The sequence below is a fragment of the Myiozetetes cayanensis genome, unplaced genomic scaffold (genome assembly GCF_022539395.1).
Source record: "Myiozetetes cayanensis isolate MyiCay16 unplaced genomic scaffold, myiCay2020 scf27, whole genome shotgun sequence".
Taxonomy (NCBI): domain Eukaryota; kingdom Metazoa; phylum Chordata; class Aves; order Passeriformes; family Tyrannidae; genus Myiozetetes; species Myiozetetes cayanensis.
In genome coordinates, this window is record NW_026087488.1 from 6,447,866 (window position 1) to 6,472,102 (window position 24,237).

General features: G+C 55.9%; 1 protein-coding gene across 2 annotated transcripts; it reads right to left on the reverse strand.

The window, feature by feature from the left end:
* Positions 1-406: 406 nt before the first annotated feature.
* Positions 407-23,958, reverse strand: SH2B2 (SH2B adaptor protein 2). 2 transcript variants are annotated; one of them, XM_050321971.1, is made up of 10 exons: positions 23,879-23,958; positions 22,761-22,886; positions 13,177-14,064; positions 10,757-10,858; positions 7,038-7,129; positions 4,759-4,853; positions 4,400-4,576; positions 4,095-4,288; positions 3,189-3,360; positions 407-2,762 (listed from the first exon to the last, which is right to left on the reverse strand). In XM_050321971.1, exons 3-10 carry the CDS (start codon positions 14,035-14,037, stop codon positions 2,449-2,451), a joined length of 2,007 nt encoding a protein of 668 aa, XP_050177928.1. In that variant the 5' UTR covers positions 14,038-14,064; positions 22,761-22,886; positions 23,879-23,958; the 3' UTR covers positions 407-2,448. The 2 variants fall into 2 exon arrangements, with proteins under 2 accessions (XP_050177928.1, XP_050177931.1); XM_050321974.1 differs by lacking the exon at positions 23,879-23,958 and adding an exon at positions 23,610-23,684.
* Positions 23,959-24,237: the final 279 nt, after the last annotated feature.

Below are 24,237 nucleotides of genomic sequence, written 5' to 3' on the forward strand. Positions count from 1 at the left end.
GGAATGGCTGATGGGAGATGCTCTCACAGGCCCTTGGCAAGGGAGGTCCATCTTCATACCCCAGAGCTGCTCATTCTCTATTATCCACTCTGCTTTGGGGAGGGAGGCGCTTCAACCTGCACCAGTGACAGACCAGACAAAGAAAATAAGAGACTGGGAGGAGATAAAAGCCTGTCCTGTGCAGCCTGGACCCATCCTCCTCCTCCTCCCTCTGCTCAGCAGTAAGAAAAATACCCCTCTCTCACTCCTCAGTGCACTCCATCAGGCAAAGACAGACCGAGCCCAGCCCCACCTGCCTTGAGATAGCAATGAGGTCTACACACATGTGACATGACAGCACCCTCCCTTTTTTCTTTTTTTCCTTGTAGCAAATCCAGCAAAACCCCAAGCTCATGCTCACATGCCATCCTTTTTGCAAGTGATTTTATTTTAAAACCAGAACTCGAGTTCTCCATTTGTTTATCAAGTCCCCCTCCCCCTTTTATTTTTAAATAAAATTAATTTATTCTACACAACAGTAAACTCTTCCAGACTCTTCCCTATTTACAAATTAACATTTCTGCTTGCAGATCGTAGCTTCCCCCTCCTCTTCCTATCCTGTGACACTGAAAGTGAGAAACCAGCCAGTATCTGAAGGTCTGTAAGGCAGTGCTCCCATCCAGCTCCTTGGGACCTCAATGAGGAACCAGAGTGATGATGTCTGTGCCGTATCCAAAATCCCCCCTCATTCACTCTGTGTGTGAAGGAAGCAAGTCCAAGTTAAACCCATCAACCCATTAGCCTTTTCCTGCTCCATGGGCTCCTCCAAGCTGGGTTTTAGCTGAGCTGAGGAAGGAGAAATACCCTCGACAGAGCAAACCGCTCCTGCTGCTCTCTGAAGGGCCGTGTGTTTGGGGAGAAGGTGGCATTTCCTGCAGGAATGAGATCCAGCAGTTCTCATCTCACACACCCATGGGCCAGAAAGGCAGCTCTCACATTGCAGAAGGAGCCTTGGAGACACCTTCCCTGCCCCCTGGAAGGAGGAGGCACAAGTGACTCGAGCACTGGGGACATGCTTTGCTAGCTCAGGAAAGAAGGCACCTAAAAAAATTAAAATTTGGCCCAACCCAATTCCAGGCAAATTCAAGGGGTTTTTTTGAGTTAGGTTGTAGCTTGGCTTGTACCTCTCTTTGCACTAAGTGGTAACTTCTACCTGCTATGGTGGGGTCTGCTCTACCTGGAAACCTGTCCAGGCACTCCAAAGCCAAAGCTGCTGGGGAGGGACATCAACCACTGGTAAGGGCAGTCCTGCCCCTCAGCCTGGCCTGGCCCCCTGTGCCGGCTGGCTGCTCACCCACCTGGCACCAGCCCCACTTCTTTTGCTCTTCCTGGGCTTTTCTATTTGTCTAAGAAAAAACAGTAACTTTCAGTAGCAGTTACTGAAGATGTGTAGTGTTTTCATTCCTGGGAGCCCAGCTGAACACCTGCAGGGCAAGGCTGTCCCTCACCTCCAGACACAGCCCCTGGCCTCTGCCTGACCCCCCCTCCATCCCGAATGACCAACAACTGATGCAAAGCCGGGGTTTTGTCATATTTTCCAAGGTTTGCCATGAGCAATGGAAAACATTGCCCAGCTGTGGCAGAGAGCAGGCAGAAGGCTGAGCTGTTGCCCTTGTAGAGAGCTTAGGTTTTGAAAAAGCAAGGAAGAGAGGGAGGAAGAAAGGGGTTACCCAGGGATTCTCTGTAGGTACAGCAAGGAGAGAGAGGAAACAAAGGAACACAAAAGGCAGGATAGCAGAAAAACCCTTCCTTGAATGCAATTCATTAAGCTTTGGGAAAAAAACACCTTTTCCTGGCAGAGGGTGGGAAACACATGCCTCAGAGGGAGCCCAAAGGCCAGCCTGGATAAACCCTCAGTGGTGCCTCTCAGTGATCCATGTATGTGAGCACAGTCTCTGCACGTAGATCTGCCAATTCCATGCTCATCCCGAAATGCCAGAGTCCCTCGGCAGCTGGTTTGCAGGGCAATGGTGCCAGAAGGATGTTGGCCATGCTGGGCTCTCGCCCCAGAATGGATGTGCCAAGGTGCTTTGGCTGGGGGATGGAGCCTGTCACAGCTCCGGGCTGCCATCCCACGACGGTCACACCCAGGAGGAGATGCAGGGAGCTCGGCTTGGCCCTCGGAGAGCTCTTGGTCCAGAGGGAAAAAGAAGAGGCTGCAAGCTCCAAAATGGCACTGACTCTTTCAGCCTCCCAAACCTCCAGCACTGCCCCAACCTTGGGGCTGGCGCAAGGTCCAGCTGGGACATCTCCTGCCGCTGACACAGCTCCCAGGAGCAGCAGGGAGCGCGAAGGATGTCCCGGTTGGGTTGCTGGTGGTGGCAGGAGGAGGTGGCGAGGCTGGTGCAGCGGTGAGGGGCACGGCTGCCCCGCTTCCCCCCACCATCCAGCCCCCAGGCGTGGGGGGGCTCAGTAGAAGGAGTACTGGTTTTCCACGGCCCGGGTCCGGCTCCGGGCGCTGTCAGCCTCGTGGTAGTCCTCGGCACTGGCGGTGGGGGGCTCCGGCCGGCGCTCCGTGCTGTCGCTGCGGCTCCGGGGGCCCAGGGCACCCTCCAGGCGGTGGTAGGGTGCGGGGACAGTGACAGGGGGGGCCACGGCCACCCCCTCAGCAGGCGGTGGGGCTGGCGGGCCGGTGGGTGCCGTGCTGCAGAAGTAGTGCGGAGGTGGCAGGTCGACCCGGCAGCCCGGGGGCTGTGGCACAAGGGGTGGCGGGGGGCCGGCATCTGCAAGGGAGACAAGAGCTTGACCCCTCCAGTGCTCCCTCGCTGGCACCATCCCATGCCCATCCTCTCCATCCTCGACCCTGTCCTTCCCCAACCCCCCTTGCCCACACTCCCCCAGCACAGCAGGATGCTCTGAGCCCTGCGGACCCCTCTGCTCCTCTCCCTCTCGAGCCAGGGGACTGACACCCACGGCCAGGGACACGGGGGTCACACCAGCACAGCCCTGCTGCTGCGTGGTGCTCCCTGCCCACCGACAGGATAACACCCACCTCGGCACATCTCCAGGGCCACGTGCATCAGCACAGGCACGGCTTCAGGGAGGGAATCCCAGGGGTCATTCCCTTTTAGTTCCACACAAGATACCACCCAAACCTCACACCCAACCCTCCACACGCAGCCCTGCCCTTGCCTGGTTCCAGGACCTACCGGGCTGTGGGCTCTGGGCCACCACGTAGCTGCGGAGGGTGATGTCGGCTGCTCCGCCCGACTCCAGGGGGATGGGATGTGTGTGGAAGTGGCGCAGCATGTCGAAGATGGTCTGGAACCAGAGGTGCTGCACGTGGCACTGCCCGCTCTCGTTCAGTGACAGGCGGAGGTGCTGCAAGCACAGGGGTCAGTGGGTGAGCTGGGGACCATGAGAGCGAGGCCACCCTTGCCATCAGCAGCAGGAGCCACCTCCGTCAGCCAAGGGAGGTTTGCTCCTAACTCAGGATTGTCATTTTTAACCTGCTGCAGGGGGTTTCCTGCATAACCCCACTCGGTGCAGCCTCAGGAGAAGTTTGGCCCCTCCTAGGGATCAACACCATAAAGAAACATCCAGAGAAGGGAGGCTGGGTGCAACAGATGGCTGTGGGGAAGACCCTTGCCCACCTGAACTACTTGCAGGACAGGTGACAAGAACAGGCAGTTATATCCCAACCCCTGACAGAGTGTGCCCTCTGCTAGAAACTGAGCAGAAAACTTCATTTGACTTGGTTCTTCATAGTGCACCCATGTACTTTGGGGCACAGAGTGAAAAAGGAGAGGGCAGGGGATGATGTGTCAGGTTAGGCTGGGCTTCCATATATATTATTTGATAATATTTAACTTGATGCTGGCCTAGCAGGCACTGATCCAGTTAGGAAAGTGTAGAAGGAGCTGAGCAGGGTGCAGAGGGCTCTTGGGGGGACAAGAGCAGGCAGTCCTGGGGGTGCCCTGCCAGGGTGCAGCCCCCTGCTGAGCTGCTGTGTTTGGGGTCACTGCATGGCACCCGCTTGCTTGCAGAGCAGGAAGGAAGCCGGGGTGCTGGGCAGGGCTGGTGCTGATATTCACAGAGAAGCAGAGGACACCCACCTTGGCTTTCCCCTGGAAGTTGAAGGTCAGCACATACTCCCCTGGCCGCGTTTCGCTCTGCCGGATGACGAACAATCCGTGGCTCCGGGCGCCCCCGAAGAGCACCAGCTGAGCCGCCTTGATCCGAGAGAGAGTCCCGTGGAACCAGGGGAAGTCAGAGAGGTTGATCTCCGCCTCCGCCTCGCTGTCCTCCCCTGCCCGCAGGGACAGCAGGTTTTTAGGGAGCACCCAGACATCACCCCCCCTGCCCCCTCATCCTCTCCCTCAAGAGTGAGATGCTGGGGCCACATCCTGCATCCCGGTACCTGTGAGATGTGCAGTGGGGGAGGACTCCAGCGTCTGCAGGAAGTTCTCCAGTGGGACATGAGTGAGGAGCTCCCCCAGGGAGTCCCTGCTCCGGCCGTGGGGCACGGGGACAGCGGTGGCCGTGGTGGTGTTGTGAGCGCTGGGCAGGGCACATCTGTCCGGAGGCCTGGGCACATCTGGAAGGGAATTTGCAGAGGGATGGGCTCACGGCTCAGCATCACCCACCATCACTGGACAAAGGTGAGGGCTGTCCTGCTCTGAAGGCAACCACGTTGGATACCCTTGGCTCTCAGAGACACCTGAGGGCTGTGTTATGGCTTTGAGGGACTCCCAGGCTTTCCCAGATGTAGGTCCTTACCGTCAGCCAGGAACTCGCAGCTGGAGGAAGTTGTCCTGCCTGGCAGACAGCCTCCCTGTGCACAGGACACCAGCTCAATATCGTCCCCGCTGTCCCTGGGGGAGAGCACAGAGCACATGGTCACATGCTGGGTGCCACACTACAGACACATACACGTGTGGCACCTCTGGCGCAAAACTGGGACAGAACAGGGACTGTGCCAAACAAAATTCTAGCTGTGACCTGGGAGCACGTCCTGATGCTCCTTGCTTCCCTGAATAGAAGCACCAACACCACAGAGAGGCAGAGCAGCCACCAAAACGACATGGCTTTTTGGGGGTGAGAAACCAGCATGAGAGGGATTAAGCCCCTGAAAGCCCATGCTATAGAGTCATGCTGGTCAGTCCCAGCTGCAGGATTTTGCTGCAACATTATTGGTTTGGATGGAAATCCGTCACCTTGACCCTCAGCCCTTTGCTTCACAAGACATCAGTGCACCCACATACAATCCCACTACCAACTTCCACCCTTTCACTTTCACCCTCTGCAAAGGGAATTACAACCCTAAAAGACATCAAAAAAACAAGCCAGGAAGCCTGGAGCAAGACAACGAGCGGGAACAGACCAAGGGAGGGGGAACCCCCACAGAGCATCCCTGCTGCCGACCCTCCCCGTGCACTTGAGCATCCTTCTTGCACAAGCACCCGACTTGCTCCACAGCCTATTTTTATCCTGGCTGTCAGAAGGAGCTTGGCACTGCCAGAGCTGCCGGCAGCACTGGGCTACTCTTGCTTAACGGCGGCCACGTGGGCACAGGCAGCGAGGAAGCGTCTGCGTCGGTGGTAACGGCTCCCTCGTGAGCTGCTGAATTATTTAGTGGCCAGTAAGTGAATCAGCCATTGGGAGTCATTCAGCTGCAGCCGGTTAAAAACAAGAAGGGAGGAAGGAAACCAAAACCAACAGCGCGCTGCAGAAAAGCCGTCGCCGGGCGCTCACGCGGCGGCTCCAGCACGCAGCCCTTGGCAAAAGCATCGGGAGCTGACTGGAAATTCGTTCTTGGCAGCGAGCGCGTGTGTCGGTGTATTAAACAGCTCATTATTATTTGCTCTGGAGTTCATTATTATTTGCTTTACAGTCACGTCCGGAGGCCAGAGCGGGACGGCGCTGGGTGCTAAGCAAACAGAGAAGGCTGGGAGGCTGCCAGAGGGGCTGGCGCAGGGATGCCGGTGGCTCCTGCGGTGGCTTGAGGGGAGTACGGCCGTGGTGCTCGGCTCCGGCTGGAAAACTGGCACTGAAACATGCAGTGGGAAAAAAAGGGCCTTTTCCCAGCCTTGCCTCCTTCAGCAGCCCAGCCTCAGCACTGCTTCTTGAATTATGGGGCTTAAAGCTCGTTCCACCCCCCACCCTGGGCAGGGACACCTTCCACTATCCCAGGTTGCTCCAAGCCCCATCCAACCTGGCCTTGAACACTTTAAGGGAGAGGGCATCTGCATCTTCTCTGGGCAACCTGTGCCAACGGGTTATATATTTTAGAAAACAGGAAAAGGAACTGGAGGAGTAAAAATCTGGAGTGCCTCAGTGCATCCTCCCCACGAGATGCAGCCTCCACAGTAACCAGCCCTGTAAACTGCCTCTCTCCAGCAGAAGGGGGCAAAGGCAGCCTGGAGGCAGCAGGAGCCTCTCCAAGGCCCTGTTCCAGGTTTGCTTGAGGTTTTCACCTCTGCAAGCGTGGGCACCTTGTTTTTCCAAAACTGTGCCAAGAAGGGCAGTGCCAGGGTTTCCCCAGAGGCTGGGCCTGTCTGAGCCAGCTGAAGGGTGGCAGCATCGGGCACAAAACCTCCCTAACACGTAACCTGCTGCATGGGCTGATGAAACAGCAGATGAGAGGTTCTGGCTGAGTGTGATGCCACTGTGATAGAAATGTAAATAAATCGATTTAACCAGCAGAACCTTAAATATATCGTGGATGCTAGACTAGAAAAAAACATGGAGAATAGTTCAAATATAGTATAAAAGCTTCAGAAGGTGGGTGGTAGAAGGTTCCCACGTTGAGGTTGCATTCCCAGGTCACCTGCCTCTGCCAGGCTGAGGTGACACAGAGAAGGGAAGAGTGAACAGGCAGCCAGTGCTCTGCAAACACAGGCTGCAGACTTGGCTTTCAGACTGCTGTGAGCTGGGGACTTCTATAACAAACTGAATAGCAAAAACTGCATTGGGGTAACAAGCTGTGCTCAGGGGTGAGGGCAGCACAGCAGTGCCCAGCTCAGCCCCACAAGGCCCCTTCCCCCAGCAATCCTTACCCGGGGTCGATGCAGTCCTGGATATCCGCCACCCAGGAGTGCTTCTGCAGGGAGTCGATGGTCTCCAGGATGTACTCAGCCCCATTCTCCACCTGCAGGCAATGTGGGATGGTGTGAGCAGTGCTGGGGTCCTGCCACCCACCCCCCATAGCCCAGCTGGACCCCCACAAGACCTGCTGCTATTGAACAGCACCTCGCTGAGCAGGAGAGGATCCATGTCCTGCCTCATCCCAGCACAGGGGTGCTTGAGGGTGACCCACAGAGCGTTCTGGTGTGCCCAAGGGTGTGCCCCCTGACCAAAGATGGGGCTCAGAGGAAAACTCCCACCCCACTGTTATTAGCACATGTATCACAAGTTTTTTTTACAAGGTTTTTACAGCCTCTGTGGCAAAACCACACCTGGCTGGCGGCACTGAGGGTACACGGCATTATGTGCCAGACAGCATCTCTCATTCTGGGGCACCTCAGTGCCCCCCAAAAACTAGCTCTGCAGAGGTAGAGCAGAAGCCACGCTGCTCTATGCCCCAAAACCCTGCCATGCCCCAAAGCCAGGAGTTTAAACCTCTCATCTGTTATCTTTTCCGCCTGCTGGTCCATGAGGCTTGAATTTCTGATTGCAGCAGGGTGGGAGAGAAGCCCACTTTCACAGGGAAAAAAATATTAAGCAAAAATCAGGATGCAAAAGAGCATCCAAAATGGTAAGCCCAAAGCAGCTGTGCCTTTCTGGGGACAGGGAGAACCCAGATGCCCCACATCAGTGGCCACAGATGCCATGGGATGCTGTGTGCCTCTGGCAGGTTTCCCTGCATCCTTCACGGAGCTTTATACGTCGCGTTCCTGAGCTGGCAAAGCAACCCTGACTCCAGGAGGGTATCACATTGCCAGCTGAGACAACCTCCAAGCAAATTAAATTAATCACAAACAACTGAATCACTGTCCTGAAAATAAGCAGGGAGGGCAGGGAGCAGAGCCCCGGCTGAGGCTGAGCAGTGACCTGGTCCCTGCCACAGCTTGGGCTGTGCCTGAGTGATCCTGCCCCAGGCAGAGGTGTAGGAGAGCAGCAAAGACACCCCCCCGTCCCCCTTAATTTGTTTAACCAGAGGAAAGGAGCTTCTCTGGCATTCTGATGACAACACACAAAGCTGACGTGAGAGATGGGGCTGCTCACTCATGCAGAGCATGACAGCAAGCGAAGCACGTGCAGGCTTTGGGTATTTTGCAAGCACCTGCTTGTGCAATGGAAAAAATTGCATGTGCTTGGTGTCTGATGGGAGCTGGGGACATGCTGCCTGCTCATTTTTAGGCAATTTGGCAGCAGCTATTCTAGTGTGGCCTCCCTAAACAAGGCAGGGGCTTTTCCACCCATCATAAACCTGCATGTTGTGTGTGAAGGCTGAGATTGGGGTCCACATCACACAGGAAGGCAGCAGGGAAACCACAGCACTCAGCTTATCCATCTAACCTTTACCCCAGCACCTGTGGGTGCTTCACCCCCTTTGCAAGTCCAGCCAGCAAAGGGGCAATGGCAGAACAGCAAGAAGATGTCCCAGCACAAAGGGACTGGACAGAAAATGAGCCACAAGTAATAATGGATGTGAGAAAGGGGAATAGCATTCTGTGCCCACAGCTGGGAGGGGAGGGCAAAGGCTGGCTGGAAGCAGTAGGAGAGGGGCTCAATGCCACGCTTGCTGCCTCTGCTCACTCAAAGGATCGATTCCAGTCAATTCCCCCTGTGGCAGGGTGAGCACCCTGGCCAGGACAGGGCAGGAGCAGGAGGTACCTGATAAATCAGGCATTTTTTGACTGGTGGGGTTTGGAGCATTCCCCAGGTAAATTAAAGAAATGGCTGAAGTAGCCACTGATCCATTAGTGGTGGGGATGGATAGAGCATTTCTGGCTCCAGAAGATGAGAAGAGGGCAAAGCCAGAGTTCTCCTCCATCAGCCAAAGAAACTGACCCTTATGGACACCCAGAAAGCACCCCCAGAGCTGAATCCCCCCCAGCAGGGATCTGTCATGACCAAACCCAGTCAAACTCATCAGTAATGATTAGGACAAAGGCAAGTGAGGATGCCTGATCAATTCATGGGTGACACCACTCTGCAAGTGTGCTGAAGGATGAGGCAAGAATTCAAATGCTCTTGTCAAAGCTGAGAAATGCTTAGTGGAAGAAAATGCCTCCAGCTCAAGGACAGGGGCAAGCTCTGGACTCACACCGATTGCTGTGGGGTGGGGAATTGTTGTGCTGGGGAATCACAACTCTGGAGCAGTTCTGCAAAAACCACTGAGGGGTTGCACCAGCCCACAAGCTGTGTGTGAGTCAACATCATCATCATCAGGGTATGAAGAAAACAGCCAGATCAGCTTGGGCTGGACAAAGAGGAAGAAGAAAGGAGAAGCAATCAAAGGAGAAGCAATCCTTCCTATCTGCTCTTGGGCATGGCCCCATGTACACTTCAGGGAATTCTCTGCAAGGAGAAAGCCTGCAAGGAAAGCAAGGAGGACCTTGGGCTGGTCAATCTGGAGGGCAGAAGACTCTTGAGGTTGGTCTTTGAGACACAGAAGACAGCTGAATGACCCTCCACGGCCATGGTGGACACTGAGTGCAGCAGAGGCTGAAGTTGAAGAGCAAGAAGCCCTTGGGGCAGGGAGGATGCCCTGAAGGAGATGCCAGGAGAAGATGTGGGACCTTGACAAGGAGCTGGGTTTGGTGGAAAATGATTTCCCATGGGAATGTGTGCCATGGCCAGCAGGCTACCAGGTGCAAGGGTTTTCACAAAGCCAAGCTTTAATTTTACCCTCCTCTGCTTTCACAGTTTTCTAAGCTTTCAGGCAGGTTCATTCAGCTGGGAAGCCCGGGCTCTCCAATCTGCTTTGCCACACACTCTTACGGGAGAAGCTCTTAGGAAGAGAGGTGTTTTTTGAGCAGAGGTAGGACACAGAAACACTCAAAATGCTGGTGTTCCCCCAGCTACACGTGCTGCCTCCCAGCTGGGCAAATCCCACAGCTCTGATGGAAAGCATGACTCCACATGAACAGGAAAGTGGAGAGAAACACCACCTCCAACAACACATCCATCATCATGGTGGCCAGGACCCTGCAAGATTCATCCCTGATCTGCCATGACAGGCTGTTGCCTTCCAGCAGAGCAGGAGGCAGCATTAAGCTAATTAACTGCATGATACGGAAAAGTCTTTTTTGGAGAGAATTCCACTCTCTGCTTGTGCCCCCAGACTCATGTGGGGTAGTTTGACCCCAGGGTCTCAGTGGCCCTGCACAGCTGTTCCCACAGAATCATTAAGGTTGGAAAAGACCTCCAAGATCATGGAGTCCAACCTTTGACCGAACACCACCTTGTCAACTAGACCAGAGCCCTGAGTGCCACTGCCCCGTGTCAATGAAACAGCACAATGAAAACCACAAGCAGCTGCACTGAGAAGTATTTTCCCTTGCAGGTTGTCTCTGGACACTAATTTAACCTGTCTCCTAGTGACACAGAGAAGCCAAGCATCACAGTGAAAGCCAGGCAAACAGCTCGATCCCAAAATCCCCGGGAGTCAGGTGGAGGAGGCAGGGATCCCATGGGGAGCATTAGTGCTGTTGGCATCCCAGCTCTGAAAGCCAAGGCAACGATCCCCTCAGGAACTGAGCATCCCTGCAGCAGGGGCTGGAAGCAGGTGCAGATGGGGTTCCTGGGGGGATACACACCCTGCTCTCACCTTTAGGACGAAGGTGTTGTCTTTGTCGGGCATCTCCAGTGGCATTGTGGTGCGGACCTCGATGATGGCCGACAGCGGGATGCTCACCTTGGGTTTGGAAGCCTGGGAAAAGGGGGGGGAAAAAAAACCCCAAAAGAAAATAAATTAAAAGAAATCAATGAATGAAAAAAGTCACTCAATTGAATCAAACTGTCCCTGGGGACGACGCAGCGGAGCTCTCACAGGCAAGATCAGCTCAGCCTGTGGTTATTACAGCAGGGGAATAAACAGCATTGATTTCCCTCCCATTCTGATAACTCTGAGCTCTTTGAATTAAACCAAGAGGAGGCCCAGTGGAAGACAGGGAGGTGCATTTAAGTGCCAAACCTCCTCCTTGCTGCAGTGCAGGCTGAAGTGCCAGCTCTGCCAGCACCACTTACTCCTCTCCATCTTAAACCCTCTCCCGATGGGGATCCGCCAGGAGAGAACTGTGCTGTCTGATGGGGGATGTTTCCCATGCGGAAAAGCAGCTCCCTTTATCCAGCACAGGAGCAGCATTTCAACCGAGAAGCTCCGACGCAGCAGCCTCAGCCATGCAGGGAATTTTAATTACATTAAAATAAAGAAAAATGAATTTCCCGGGGGCCCCTGGCACCCGCCGGAGCCTCGATGGGGGGGCAGGACCCGGTGCCTCCCACTCCAAGTGTTTGCTGAGCAACAAATTCCCCAGATATTTGTTTTAATTATAACAAATCCCCCCAAAGGAGCCTGCAGAGCTGCTCTCCAGGGCTCTGGGATTCGGAGCATCACGGATGTGGGAAGTGGAGATGCAATTTAGTCACTGAAACCTGTGCCTGGTGCCTTGGGTGCAGGGGGTAGGATGAGGCCAGGGAGCAGCTCCAGGCTGCAGTTTACCAATAACGGGCTCGGTTCCCATTATTATTGGGAAATGAAAATAAATACATCCAAGACAGAACAGAAACTGCTTTTTCCCTTCCAGGATGTTTCATTTCTGCCAGCCCTGGAGCCCCAGCGCTGCCTCCAGACACGTCTCAACCGTGCAAGGCTCTGCCCATCCCCAGGGAATTTTTCCATCCTGGTGTTTGCACAGGAGAAGGTCAGAAAGGAGGCGGCAGCTGCTTCGAAAGGAAAGGAAACAAGGTGATAATTCACTGCTTAGCCAGAGAAAGGGCTTAGAAGCACAGAATGGTTTGTGTTGGAAGTGACCTTAAAGATCATCTCATTCCAACCCCCGCTTCTCCAGGAAGGCTCTTCCTTTTAAAGATTTAAGGACATGGCCATAGTTTTGGTAGGGTCTGCGCAAAAACAAAGCTGTGGCTGCTGCAGAAAAAAGCTGTTTTCTTCCAGCTGTGCCAGACTGGTGCCACTTTTACAGCTGAATCATTTGCCAGATGGAAAGCAAGATGGGATGAGGGGAGAAAGCTGTAAATTAGAGCAGGGTGTGATTATAACAGAGGAGCAGGCAATGTTCATAAAAGTTGCTGTAAAATAATTTCAAAATTGATTTTTAGAGACAAATCAAGATACACTAAAAAAAGAATCCCTCAATGAGCTCTCTCTAAAATGTTTTAAGAGCAGCAGTTGTTCCATTTTAACCCAAGTTTATTACCCCTCAGGTGCAGCTTATGTGCCAGCACTGCTCCATGCAGCCCCTACCCACCAGATCCTCTGTGCATAAAATCAAGGAACAGTTGGGTTTGGAAGGGACCTTAAATATCACCTCATTCCAACCCCCTGCCACAGGCAGGGACACCTTCCACTACACAAGTTGCTCTAAGTCCCGTCCAACCTGGCCTTGGACACTTCCAGGGATGGGGCAGCCACAGCTTCTCTGGGCAACCTGTGCCAGGGCCTCACCACACTCACAGCCAAGAATTTCTTCGTAATATACAATCTAAAGCCACTGTCTTTCAGTTTGAAGCCATTTCCTCTCATCCTGTCACTCCACATCCTTTCCAAAAGTCCCTCTCCAGCTCTCTTGAAGGCTCTCCCTTGAAGGCATCGTGCCATGGACATGGGGTTGTCTCCTTCCAGCCAAGCCTCGTGCAGCCCCTGGGCTGTGGAAGCCCCCAGTCCAGCCCCCAGCGATGCACACCATCCATGCCAGTGCTGAGCCACTCTCCAGAGAGATGCACTTCAAATGCATGTTTTGTATTTTATCAGGACAAATGTTTTGGTAAGAGGCACAGACCAGCGCCCACGGTGCCAAGGTTCACTCTGGTCTGCAGGTTGGATAGGTTTCAATCATCACATTTTCCCATCCATTCGCACCTCAGCCACACAGCACCAGACCTCCCTCTGGACCAGGGCTGGATTCCATCCCAGCCCAGCAGTGGAAACTGCAAGAAAAGCCTCAAGCAAAGCCCAACTGCTGCTTGAATTGCTCATAAAAACAACAGTGGAGAAAAGCCAGGACTTACCTTTGGAGGGACATAAAACTCAAGGAGGAACCTCTCTCCTTCCACCTTCACCGCTTTCCGGAGCAGGAGGCGGCACTTCTGCCACTGCGAGCTCCCCACACAGTTCGTGTCATCGGCCACCATGTAGCGCAGCGTCCCCTCCCTCTGGATGTCCACCAGCTCCACCTTGGAGGAGGGCACCTTGGACAGGCGCAGCTTGTGGGTCCATTTCTCCCGGGGGTCCCCAGGCTCCTTGCCCCCGGCCGGCCACGGCTCCCTCTCAGCCCTCCGGCCGCCCGGGGCAGCCTCGGCGCCCGGCTCGGGAGAGGACTTGCGATGCCACATCTCCTTCATGCCATCCACCACGCACAAGCTCATGTTCCTCAGGGAGAAGCCTTTCTTGAACTTGGGCTTGGCAGCGGCGTGGATGGAGACGTCCTCCGAGCTGCGGGACTGGCCGTAGGAGGACACCTTGCGTGCCTGCACCTGCTGCGCCGGGGTCAGGTACCGGCTGGCACCCAGCTGGGTGTCCATGCTGTCCAGGGACTCGGTGGACGTCTCCTCCTTCCTCGGGGTGACCTCCCGCCCGTAGGGGACGTGGCAGTTCTGCAGCCCCACGAAGGGCACGATGTTGTACTTGGTGGGCGAGTCGGACACGAACACCCGGCTGACCTCCAGGCTGAAGATGTCCAGGAAGTTGGCGGTGAAGTGGTGGGAGAAGGAGGTCTCTGCCCCGGGGGTGTCGTAGTGGGGGTTCTCCTTCAGGAACTGGCAGAACTTCTGGGCGAAGTCGACGGCGGCCGCCTGGGCGTGCAGCTTGCAGAACTCCCTCCAGTCGGGGAGTGGGGAGGAGGGCTCCTGGCACAGGGCATCGCCGTTCATGGCTGCCCCATTCCACCTGCAGGCAGGCTGTGGGGGCAAGGGCACAGCGTGAGCCTGGGCATTGACACGGGCAACCCACCCTGCCCCTCCTCCCCCACGGGGGTCTCCAGGAGCCAGTCTGCAGCTCGGTGCAAAGGAAGACACTGTGGACAACTGTCTGTGTGTCGCTCTCTCTCTACCTCATACACTAGAAAAAAATCTTGGCCCCAGCAGCAGCCATAAATTGTACTTATTTTACGATTATGACCATGCAAAAGCGTTATTGATTTATCATAAAACCGCTAAGGAGTCCCCGAGCGGAGGAGCCTGGGGGGATTCGTCTTCAGGATTTCTCTCGCTGTGTGCCTGCCTGGGCATGGCACAGCTCTCCATGGGGTGAGCAAGCACCAGGAGTGCCCACACAGGGCAGCACCCTCCCCCCTCTGCACCCAGCAGCTGGTCCTTCTCATTCTCCATTCTCTATTTCTGCCCTGATCCTTTGCCACTGGAGCATTGTGGGGTAATGGATAACCTGGGACAGGTCCTTGACAGAGGCCAATGAGTAGATGGGGTACAGGGGGAAAAGAAAACAAAAGCCAGATGCAGGAGCACACCAAAAGTCAATGGGAGCTGCAGACCAGACCCAGGTGCCCAAGGGAGAAGCATCACTTTGCCCAGTCTCCACACTGATCCCTCTCCCAGCAGCCACAGGCCGGGCAGGGCATGTGCGCAGGCTGGCTTGGTGCTTATGCTGCACTTCCCAAATATCTACCAGGCTTTGGGTAGTGTGAATGGCCTCCCCAGGGAGACCCTGGCAGCAAATGCATCTTGAAAATCATCTCCTAGTGCTGAGACTGCTTGTGGTCTACTGGTGACAGTGAGCCTTGGCCAGTGAGCAAGTGGGGCACTGCTCAGCCCACGTCCCAAAACACAAGGTCCACATGTCCAGACACCCTCCTTCCCCCCTGAGGGCAGCAGTTTGGCAAACCCACCTCAGCTGGCTCAAATACAGAGCCCAGGGGTGCCTGCAGCTGCCATGCTGCAGGCAGGGACTGTGCCTGGGGGATCCAGTTCAGGAGAACAGGACAGCCCCCCTGGGTTTTGCTGTTCTCCATTCACAGAGCAGCTCTTTCCCTGGATTTTGCTGTTCTCCATTCACAGAGCAGCTCTTTTGCTGCTGAGGGATTACTCCTGCTAATAAATCACGCGCAGGATCCCGCCAGCAGCTTACACGGCCAATAATTAATTACTGCTCGGATGAACTGCACAAGCCACGGGATCAGGGCGGGCACTGGGGACTGGGATAACCTGCTCCTCATCCTCCAGACCCCAACCACGTCAGTCACCAGAGCCAGGCAGGACCAAGGCCTGAAGGCTGCGATACAGAGCAGCAGCTGTGGCCAGGAACCGGTTGCCATTTCCCCAGCACATCCCTACGGAGATGAGGCACCACCTGACCTACCAGCACAAAACATCTGAGCTCTCCAGGAGCACCTCCATCCCAGGAAGTGGCTCTCCATCCCCTCAAACGAGGAGAAACCCACACAGGCAACAAAAAACCTCAATAGAAACATGATGCATGTAGCATCTTCCCACCTTTAAGACAAGGATGCTGCCTGGTGCCCTGGCTGTGCCAAGGAGGCAGTGAGGACCTGCACCAGCCCCTCACATCCCACAACACCATCACCAGTCTCCAGCAGAGCCCCAGCCCCTGCAGAAATCCCTGGCAAGGCTCTCTGCAGCATCACAGGGCTTTCCTGGAGACCTGAGCAGGGAGCCATGCCAGCTGGGAAAAACCCCATCCCTGCAGTTTAGGAGCAGTGTCTGAATTTCCCCAAGAGACAACAGGAAAGTAACAGAAAATGCAAAGCTGTTTGTTACCCGCCCAGCAAATGAAATTCCTAATTATCCATCCATCACCAAGCAGAAGATTCAAAGATTTGGCTTGTGGCAGCAGCTACTGCCCTTTGAATGGAAAATTCACAGCCCCAGCTCTGCCACAGCCCCCAGGAGCTGCCCTGGCACCAAGCCACGGGCCAGGAGTATTTGGGCTCAGGGAGAAAAGGGAGATGAAAAGGAGTCTCCTGCTGCCAATCCAAGTAGTCACAGCAAGAGTGAGGAAGGGGGAAAGGGTGCAGAGCGAAAAGAGGAGAAAGGGGCTTGGGAGGGGGAGAGAAAGCCCCACAGTGATGGGTTTAATTGCATCTGCCCTGGGTGTCGAGCCCCAGGGCTTTGCTGGTTTAACCCCCACAGATGGGGCAAGAACACTTCTCCCTATCCCTCTCTCCAGGAGGTGCTCAGAGCGGGGCCTGCCTGCCCGAAATCAAGGGATGGCAAGCCAAGATACAACAGACTCTGAGATGTTAAGGGGGAAAAAAAGAAAAAAAAAAAGATGAAGATAAAAAAAAAGGCACTTCAAAAAAGATAAAGCCCCAAACAAAAAGCCCCGAGATCCAGGCACTGCAGCCGGGCTCAGGCTCGGAGACGCACACGCAGAGGCATCACAGCATCTTCCTTTCATCTGCATGGGGATGACAGACTTTAAAAGGCCAATTTATAAAAATGAAGGCTAGAGGAGAGACATCTGGCAGGTCTGAGGAGGCGGGGATTACTAACCCTGTGCCATGTATCCAGCCCCCCCGACTGGAGCTCGTCCATGAGCCCCCAGCCAGGGCCCAACAGCAGGGGCTGGGGTGGGGTGGCTGAAGGCAGCCCCCCAGGGCCACAGAGCCATCCCCGCCCCTGGTTCATTGTTCACCTGGTTCCTGCAGGAAGCAGGCTCCCAATTATCTGTGTAGATTTACCTTTAATCTGGATGCCTTCACTCCCCTCCATACCAACAGCTCTGCCCCACTTCTTGAAATAACTTATCATGCCACAGACAGCATCCCCGGGCAGAGCGGTGGAAGCGGAGACGAAAATAAGCTCAAGATGAAAATAAGCAGCAAACCTGCGATTGCTTTTTGGAGGGGAAGGGCCATCCACTGCCAGCCCGGCTTACCAAGGGCTGCAGGGTGCTCTGGGCACTTTGCTAAGGAGCCAGATCCCTTGAGAGGTGCCATCAGCCCACTCCAGAACTGGCTCAGGGGCCGCAGCCTCGAGTCCCTGGCCTGGGTGACACAAAACACACAGATATATAAAACGAGGTGGTTTGTTGTCATAGGGAAGCCATGGAGGGGCAATCACGGCATCAGGCTGGTGATGGGCTCCTAACCCACCTGCACGAGCCCCCCAACTCCTCCCAGGGCAGTGCTCTGCCTGCTGTTGCTCTCACTTGGGAAAGTGAGTAAAGGTTTAAAAAAAGAAGGAAAAAATAAGGACTTTCTGGGGATAGGCCAAATGGAAACCCAGGTTGGGATGGCAGGTGAGAGCCAGTCCCCGGCAGTGATGTTAGGACAGTCTCTCCCAACAAGGTGTGCTGAGGCATCCCCTGCTCTGGGAGGGTGCAAATAGAATGATCTGAAAGTCAAAGTAAAGCTACTGGCCTCAAGAAGAAATGAAATTTAAACTGTCAGCAGAAGCGCAGGAGACCGTAAAAAAACAACTCCCCGGTGCAGCAGGAGTCAGGGAGCAACAACAAAGCCACTGGGATTTGCTGAACCAGAGGCGTGGGGAGGAACCAACATCTAATGAGGTGTTAATAACCCGAATGCGCAACACCGGTCATGGGATGGGCAGCACAGCCAGCCCAGCACTGGCTCTGATGGCTTTATTTAAGGAAACATCCCTAATAAAGAGATGTTTCCCTTCCGGCCAGCGCCGCCAGGCTGGGACAAAGTGATCTTCAGTGGGCAAAAATACTGTCTGGTGGAGGTTGTGGGTGGCAAAGTCTGAGTCCCTCCATCCCTGCCTGCATCCCTCCACCTCCATCCGTGTGGGAGAGCTCCCCGGGGCAAAACCAGGAACGACGGGGGAGGAAGGAAAAGCCTACATGGGAGAGTGTGCAGCAAAGCCCTGGCTCCTTGGGAAGGTGGTCCCCAGCCCTGGTCCAGAAAGCTGCTTGGCTTCCAGGAAGATCGGTTTCCAGCAAGATCGGTTTCCAGCAAGATCGATGCCACTCAAAGCCCCAGCTGGTGATCCTGATCCCTCTGGAATGACATGAGGAAACCCAGGCACCTGCTCCCCCAAGAAAAGCGCCTGACCTAAGCGTGCCATGCCAGAGGAGATCCCCGAGTCACGAGCAAGGCGATCCGTCCCGGCCCCCCCGGTGCGAGGTGATCCTGGCAGGCAGGCAGCTCCCGGCACACAGGCAGCCCCCCCGGCAGCTCAGGAGGGAGTCTGGAGCCTGCCTGTATGGCTCCAAGGCACTGCCTGCCCCAGGCACACGGGAAAACAGCTACAACCGGGATGGGGACTGCCCTTAGGGGACAGTGGGGCATCATCCCTGTGCAAGCACAGCGGGATGAGGGATGCATCGGCCACAGAGACGATGTCCGCCCATTCCACAGCAGACCTGAACCACGCAGAGACCAAGCAACCTCCTTCCAGGGTGTTCCTCTGCCACCTGGAGGACCCTCCCCAGCCCCTCAAGACCCATCAGAGCTTCAAGGGCATGCAGAGGCTGAGCTGAGGAAGAAAAAGCCATAGGGCAGCAGAAGCAGAAGTTACCTGCCCTTGTGTGTTTCACATCCCCCCAGACCTCTGACCATGCCCACCACAGCCCTGGGGTGGGAGAAGCTGATTTCTCTCCATACTCCCCATTGCTCCAAGGACTATTTATACTATTTTGGTCTTAAATCAGACTGGCTGCCTGAACCAGATAGAAATGGAAACAATCTTCGTTCCTCTCATTTACTGTCCTTGCCACTGAAATATTAATCAAACAGCATTTCAGCCTCAAATTTTATGGTCAAACCACCTGCCTTGAACCAATCTCTCAGTAAGTGCATGCTTTGGCTCCCTGCACTCCAGATGCACTTCAGGGTCTACCTGACACTTGCAGCCTAGAAAATATTCTTCTGGAGTGAAAAGGTTTCAGGGCTTTTTCTGCTTCCCAATGAGGGATCTCTCTGGTTGCAGTATCAGCCAGACCAGCCCTCAAAACAGATGTCCCAAAGCACCCAGGAATGCTGGATGGCCAGGGCAGGGTTTTGGGGTGCAGGTGCTGAAGGGACACATCTTCCAAAGAGAAAACAGGCAAGAAATGACCCTTTTTCCTGCTCTTGCACACATGGTGGTCTCCCCACAGTGCTGTGTGACATCCCCCAGTTCTGCATCCCGATGTCACCCCCAACATTCCTGCCAATAAGCAAATGGGCCCATGACAGTTCCTCCAGTAAAACCTGAGATTTTCTCCATTTCCCACTATTCTAACCATATCACAGGGTTGTTCCTATCCCTCCCCTCCAAAATGCTCCCCCCTCCCCCCAGTGTACGTTATACCTCCTATGCTGACAGCTGCTGGAAAATAAAGACAAGGTAATAGATAAGATCCACTGGATCTTATAAGATAATCTCTTCCCTGAGTAATTCCATCCAGCTTGCAGGGAACCACGCTGCCAGCCCATGCACGGGGCTGGAGCATCACCCAAACCACTCAGCCCACTGGGTACACTGGTGTGGGACCCGAGGGACACGTCAGCCATGGGGAGGGGGTCCCCAGGGTGCAGTGACATGATGCTGAGCAAAACTTTGGTACAGCTGGGCATCATGGATGAACCTTGGGCCTTGGAGGCAGCTGTGTCTGGGAATAAAGCAAAGGCCTCTCCTCAATGCCCCAAAAGAAAAGATATTAAAAAAAATATAAAAACAGAGCTTTAGGTAAAGGAGTCAGAGGCTGTTGTCCATTCCCTCTCACTTGGATGCCACCTCACGTGCCTATCTCTGGCTGGAGAGACTTCCCACAGAAAACTAACCAGTCCAAAGTCTATTTTTAACTACCACAATAGCAGAGCCTCCCCCGAGGAGTGGCCGAAGCCCTGTCCCCAACCAAGCAATCTCACATTTCCCTCGCTAAGCCTCGATTTCCTTCCGCCCCTCAGCCCACAACAAAACCCTCCTCCTCCTCCTCTCGCCTTCCCATCCTTGGAAAATTATTTGCACACCCACCCACCTCCAGGCTGTGGGTGCAGAGTGTCCTGCACACCTGTTACACATTAACCACTGACCTGGTACCCGGGGCAGACCCTTCCTGGACTCAGAAATGCCAAACAACGGGAGATTTATCTGCCCACTCTCCACCGCTGGATGCACCTGAAACTCAGGGGATTCAAAGAAAAAGCCCCACAACATCAACCCAACTGCACTTCACAAAGCAAAGGCAAACTCTTCAAAGGGATTCCTCTTGCCCTGTGGACCGTTATGCCGTGGAGGGGCTCCTCGGGTGTTTTTGTGTGGGTCAGTGGTGCAGGATGCCCAGGAAAGCACATCCTGATGGATACAGCACAACCATCACTGGGGATCCCCCACTGTTATGGCAGAGAACCCCCTAAGATTGTTTTTCAATTAAGGCACATAATAAACACGAGATAAAGTTACACAGTTCTGTAGGAAATTTCCTTATTATGTTTTTGTGCGTTGCAGATCTAATTCCCCACACGCATCACTGTCTCATACCCGCCTGCAAACAGCCTTAAACTGCTGCCTAATGGTATCTGAGCTTGGGAAATTCAATTCTTCCCAGCGCCTCACCCAGGACTGCTACAATCACTGCTAATTGCTTAAGTGGTGTATTAAGCAAAATAAAAATTCCAGTGGGCTTTGAACCCCCCCCTCAACCAGATGATGCCAAAACACCCTGTTACGGCTGCCAACCCTGGCTGGAGATCCAACCTCAAATATCCCTTTTCCTTTTGCTGTGCAGGGATGCTCCTGGGCAGGCAGAGCTTCGTACCCATCATGGCCACAACCACACCAGAGGGACTCACAGGCTGTGTCCAATTTCTCCACCATCCCTTTTCCCAGGGTTCTGCAATGCCATCGCTGCCCATCTCCTGCCCCAGGGTCTTGGGCTGACAAATGCCACCAGGACCCACTGGAGGCAGGGCATAAACCAGCTCCCATCATCCTGAGGCACACTGGGTCCCATTCCTGTCCCCCCAGCTCCAAAGCATAGCACGACCTGTGTGGCTTGAGTCTCATCCCAGACCCTGCACCAGCAGTGAGGGTGCTCCCCCAGCAAGGGGATTCTCCAAGACCTTCTGGCTTTCTTTTTAACAAAAATCAGGTATGGGCTGCAGTTTTCCCTTCAGGGATGACCTCTCCTCCTCTCCGCTGCAACGGAGCCAGCTGGGATTCAGGTCTGTAATTCCTGGGAGCGCACCACGTGCTCCCCGCGCTGCCCAGGTTCCCTTTGCCAGCCTCCACGGGGAAGTGGAGCACCGAGCCAGGCACCAGTCTCCAACCCTTATCCCACCACCTCACTGGCATCCCCGGGCAGGGAAGGCAGCCGAGGTCAGGCGAGGGCACCCAGGGGCGGGTGCGCCGGGAGGGGAGCGCTGCCAGGAGCGGCTCCGCTGGCCTGGGGCTGGGAGCACTGCCCTGGGGCACCCCGGCCAGCCTGAGTCAGCAGGGCCAGCAGATGTGCAACCATCATCTGGCTTCTGGGGAGAGGAAGAAGAGGAGGAGGAGGAGGAAGAGGAAAGGCATAAGCCAGCAACATCCTCATCTCGAAGAGACGGGTGATTTCCCTCCAAGGAGGAAGGACAAGACCACCCAGCCACAAGGGTGTATGAGATGTGCTCACAGTCCAGCAGAAGAGGGAACAGACCTGATGGCCCAACCAAAAGAGGCAGCCCTGCAGTCAAGCAGCCACTGCAGCCCTGAGCCAACTGAGGGTCTCACACTTGAGGAAGGTGGTGATTTTAACCCTAAACCCTCACCCAGAGCAGGACAGGGGAGCTCCATCCTGCAGCCCCCAGGGCTGACTCATCCCCTTCTATGGCACAGAGGAATGGTCTCCTTGTGCTGGGTGAGAAACCAGACAGGGCAGGCAATCCCATGCCCTTCCCAAGCACGTGTCAACAGGCTGGAGCATCTCCACGAGAATTATCCAACTTTTTTAGAAACCAGTTATTCAGCAGTGGCCCTGGAATGCACTGCAGCATCACAATGATGGCAAGACACTGGGAAACACCACTGAAGGACACAGAGGGAAGGTCCAAGAGGACTTGCTATCCCATCTAAGCAGATCCCCTGGCAGCACACACCCACCTGTCTGTACAAACACGACGGCCAAGGGCCTCAGGGAAAGGGGGCTGAGAATTTTGGAAGAGCCTGTGGGGTTTAGGAGTATGATCCCTATTTAGAAAGGCATCCCCAGATGCCTTTCTAAAAATCCCTGCGGAGGGGAGTTCTGAGTAATCACAGAATTGTTTAGGTTGGAAGAGACATCCAAGATCATCGAGTCCAACCGTTCCTCCAGCACTGCCAAGGCCACCATTAAATCATGTCCCCAAGTGCCACATCTACATGTCTGTTAAATCCCTCCAGCGATGCTGATTCCACCACTGCCCTGGACAGGCTGTTCCAGTGTCTGACAACTCTATCAGTGAAGACATTTCCCTTAATATCCAATATCCCCTTAATAGGCCCTGGCACCGCTTGAGGCCTGGGAGGAGAGACCAACCCCACCTGGCTCCACTCTGCTGTCAGGGGGTTGTAGAGGGTGAGCAAGTCCCCCCTTGAGCCTCCTTTTCTCCAGGCTGAGCCCCCCCTCCTCAGCTGCTCCTCATCCACTGAAAGACAAATCAGCAGGGCCTCCTGGGGATTTTGGGCAGAGTGCTGCGTGGACAGAGATGTTTTACCTCCTCTCCCGTTCTGGTTCACAGGGTCCCCAAAGTGCCAGCAGCGTGGCTCTTCCAGGTCAAATGCATAACTTCAACTCATCGATTTCCACGCTGGAATGAGGGACCAGAGCGACTCAGAGGGACCTGGAAGGCAAAGGTTTAGGCTGTCAGGCCCTGGAGTGAAAGCAGTATCAGGCACATCTCACCCCTGAGCAACAGTCTGTTGGGCTCCAGCCTGACTCCACCAAAACCAGAAATAAACAGAAGGGCCAGGGAGAAGGTCCCTCGGCTTCCCAAGGGCCTTCCCGTGGTGCTGCCCAGGCTCAGCAGAGCGGGGCTGGAGGAAGCTCGGGAGCCGAAGGAGCCCCACGGGGGTCCCCAGGGCCCCACAGGGACGGGAAGCACCGGCCGCTGGAGGATTCGAGTGGACCAGGTGGTGACCCCCCCCCCCCAAGAGCTGCCTGCAACCCTCTCGCAAACCCAGGCAGACAACAATGATCGAAAATCACTGAGCATCCACGCAGGGTGCTGCGCGCTGCCCGCGCCCCCAGCTCCGGGGCTGCCGCCCCCCAGCGCTGCCCCTCATCCCCCCGGGGCAGCCCCCACGGCCGGGGGAGCCCATCCCCGCGGTGCAGCCCCCCATCCCCGGGGCAGAACCCCCTCTCCAGGGGCAGCCCCATCACCGGGGAGCCCAACCCCCTTGGCGCAGCCCTGCATTCCCGGGGCAGTCCCTCCTCTCCCCGTGCAGCCCCCATCCCTGGGGCAGCTCCCCATCCCCGGGCGCACCGGGCCGAGCCGGGCACGGCCGGGTCTGCCCCATCACCGCCCCCTGCCCTCCCTCCCGCCCCCGCCGGGCCCGATGCTCACCGGGAGGGGAGGAATGACCCAGCCGCGGCGGGGTGGGAGCGGCGGCAGCCCCTGGCCCGGCGGCGGCGAGGGAGGGGCGGCTCGGGGACCCTCCTGGCTCCAACCGCGCCGCAGCGGCGGGGGAAGAGGGGGCGGGACGCAGGACCCTCCCCGAGTAGGGGGTCCGCTCCTGAACGGCGGCGGGGGATAACCGGGAAAACAAGAGCCCTCCTCCCTCCCCCGCCCCTCCGCCACCGCCCCCCGGCGCCGGTACCGGAGGATGCGCTCACCCGGCCCGGCTCGCTGCTCCGGCGCGGCTCAGCTCGGCTTGGCTCGGCTCTGCCCGGCCCGGCCCGGCCCGGCCGCCCCCGCCCTGCCGGCAGCGCCGCCTCCCGCACCGCCCACCCCGCCCCCGCCGCCTTAAAGGGCCCTGCCCGCGCCCGCCGCCCCCCCGCGATCCGCAGCGCACCGCGCTGGGGGACCCCCGGGGCCGGGGGCACCCACCCCCACCCAGCACGTGGGCTGCGGTGGAGGCCGTGCCAGTGGGGGCGCCCCAAATGTCGGTGGCGCCGCAAATCCTCGGATGCCTCCCCCAAATCCTCGCACGGGCACCCCCAGTCCTCGGGTGGCGCCCCAAACCCCAGGGGGA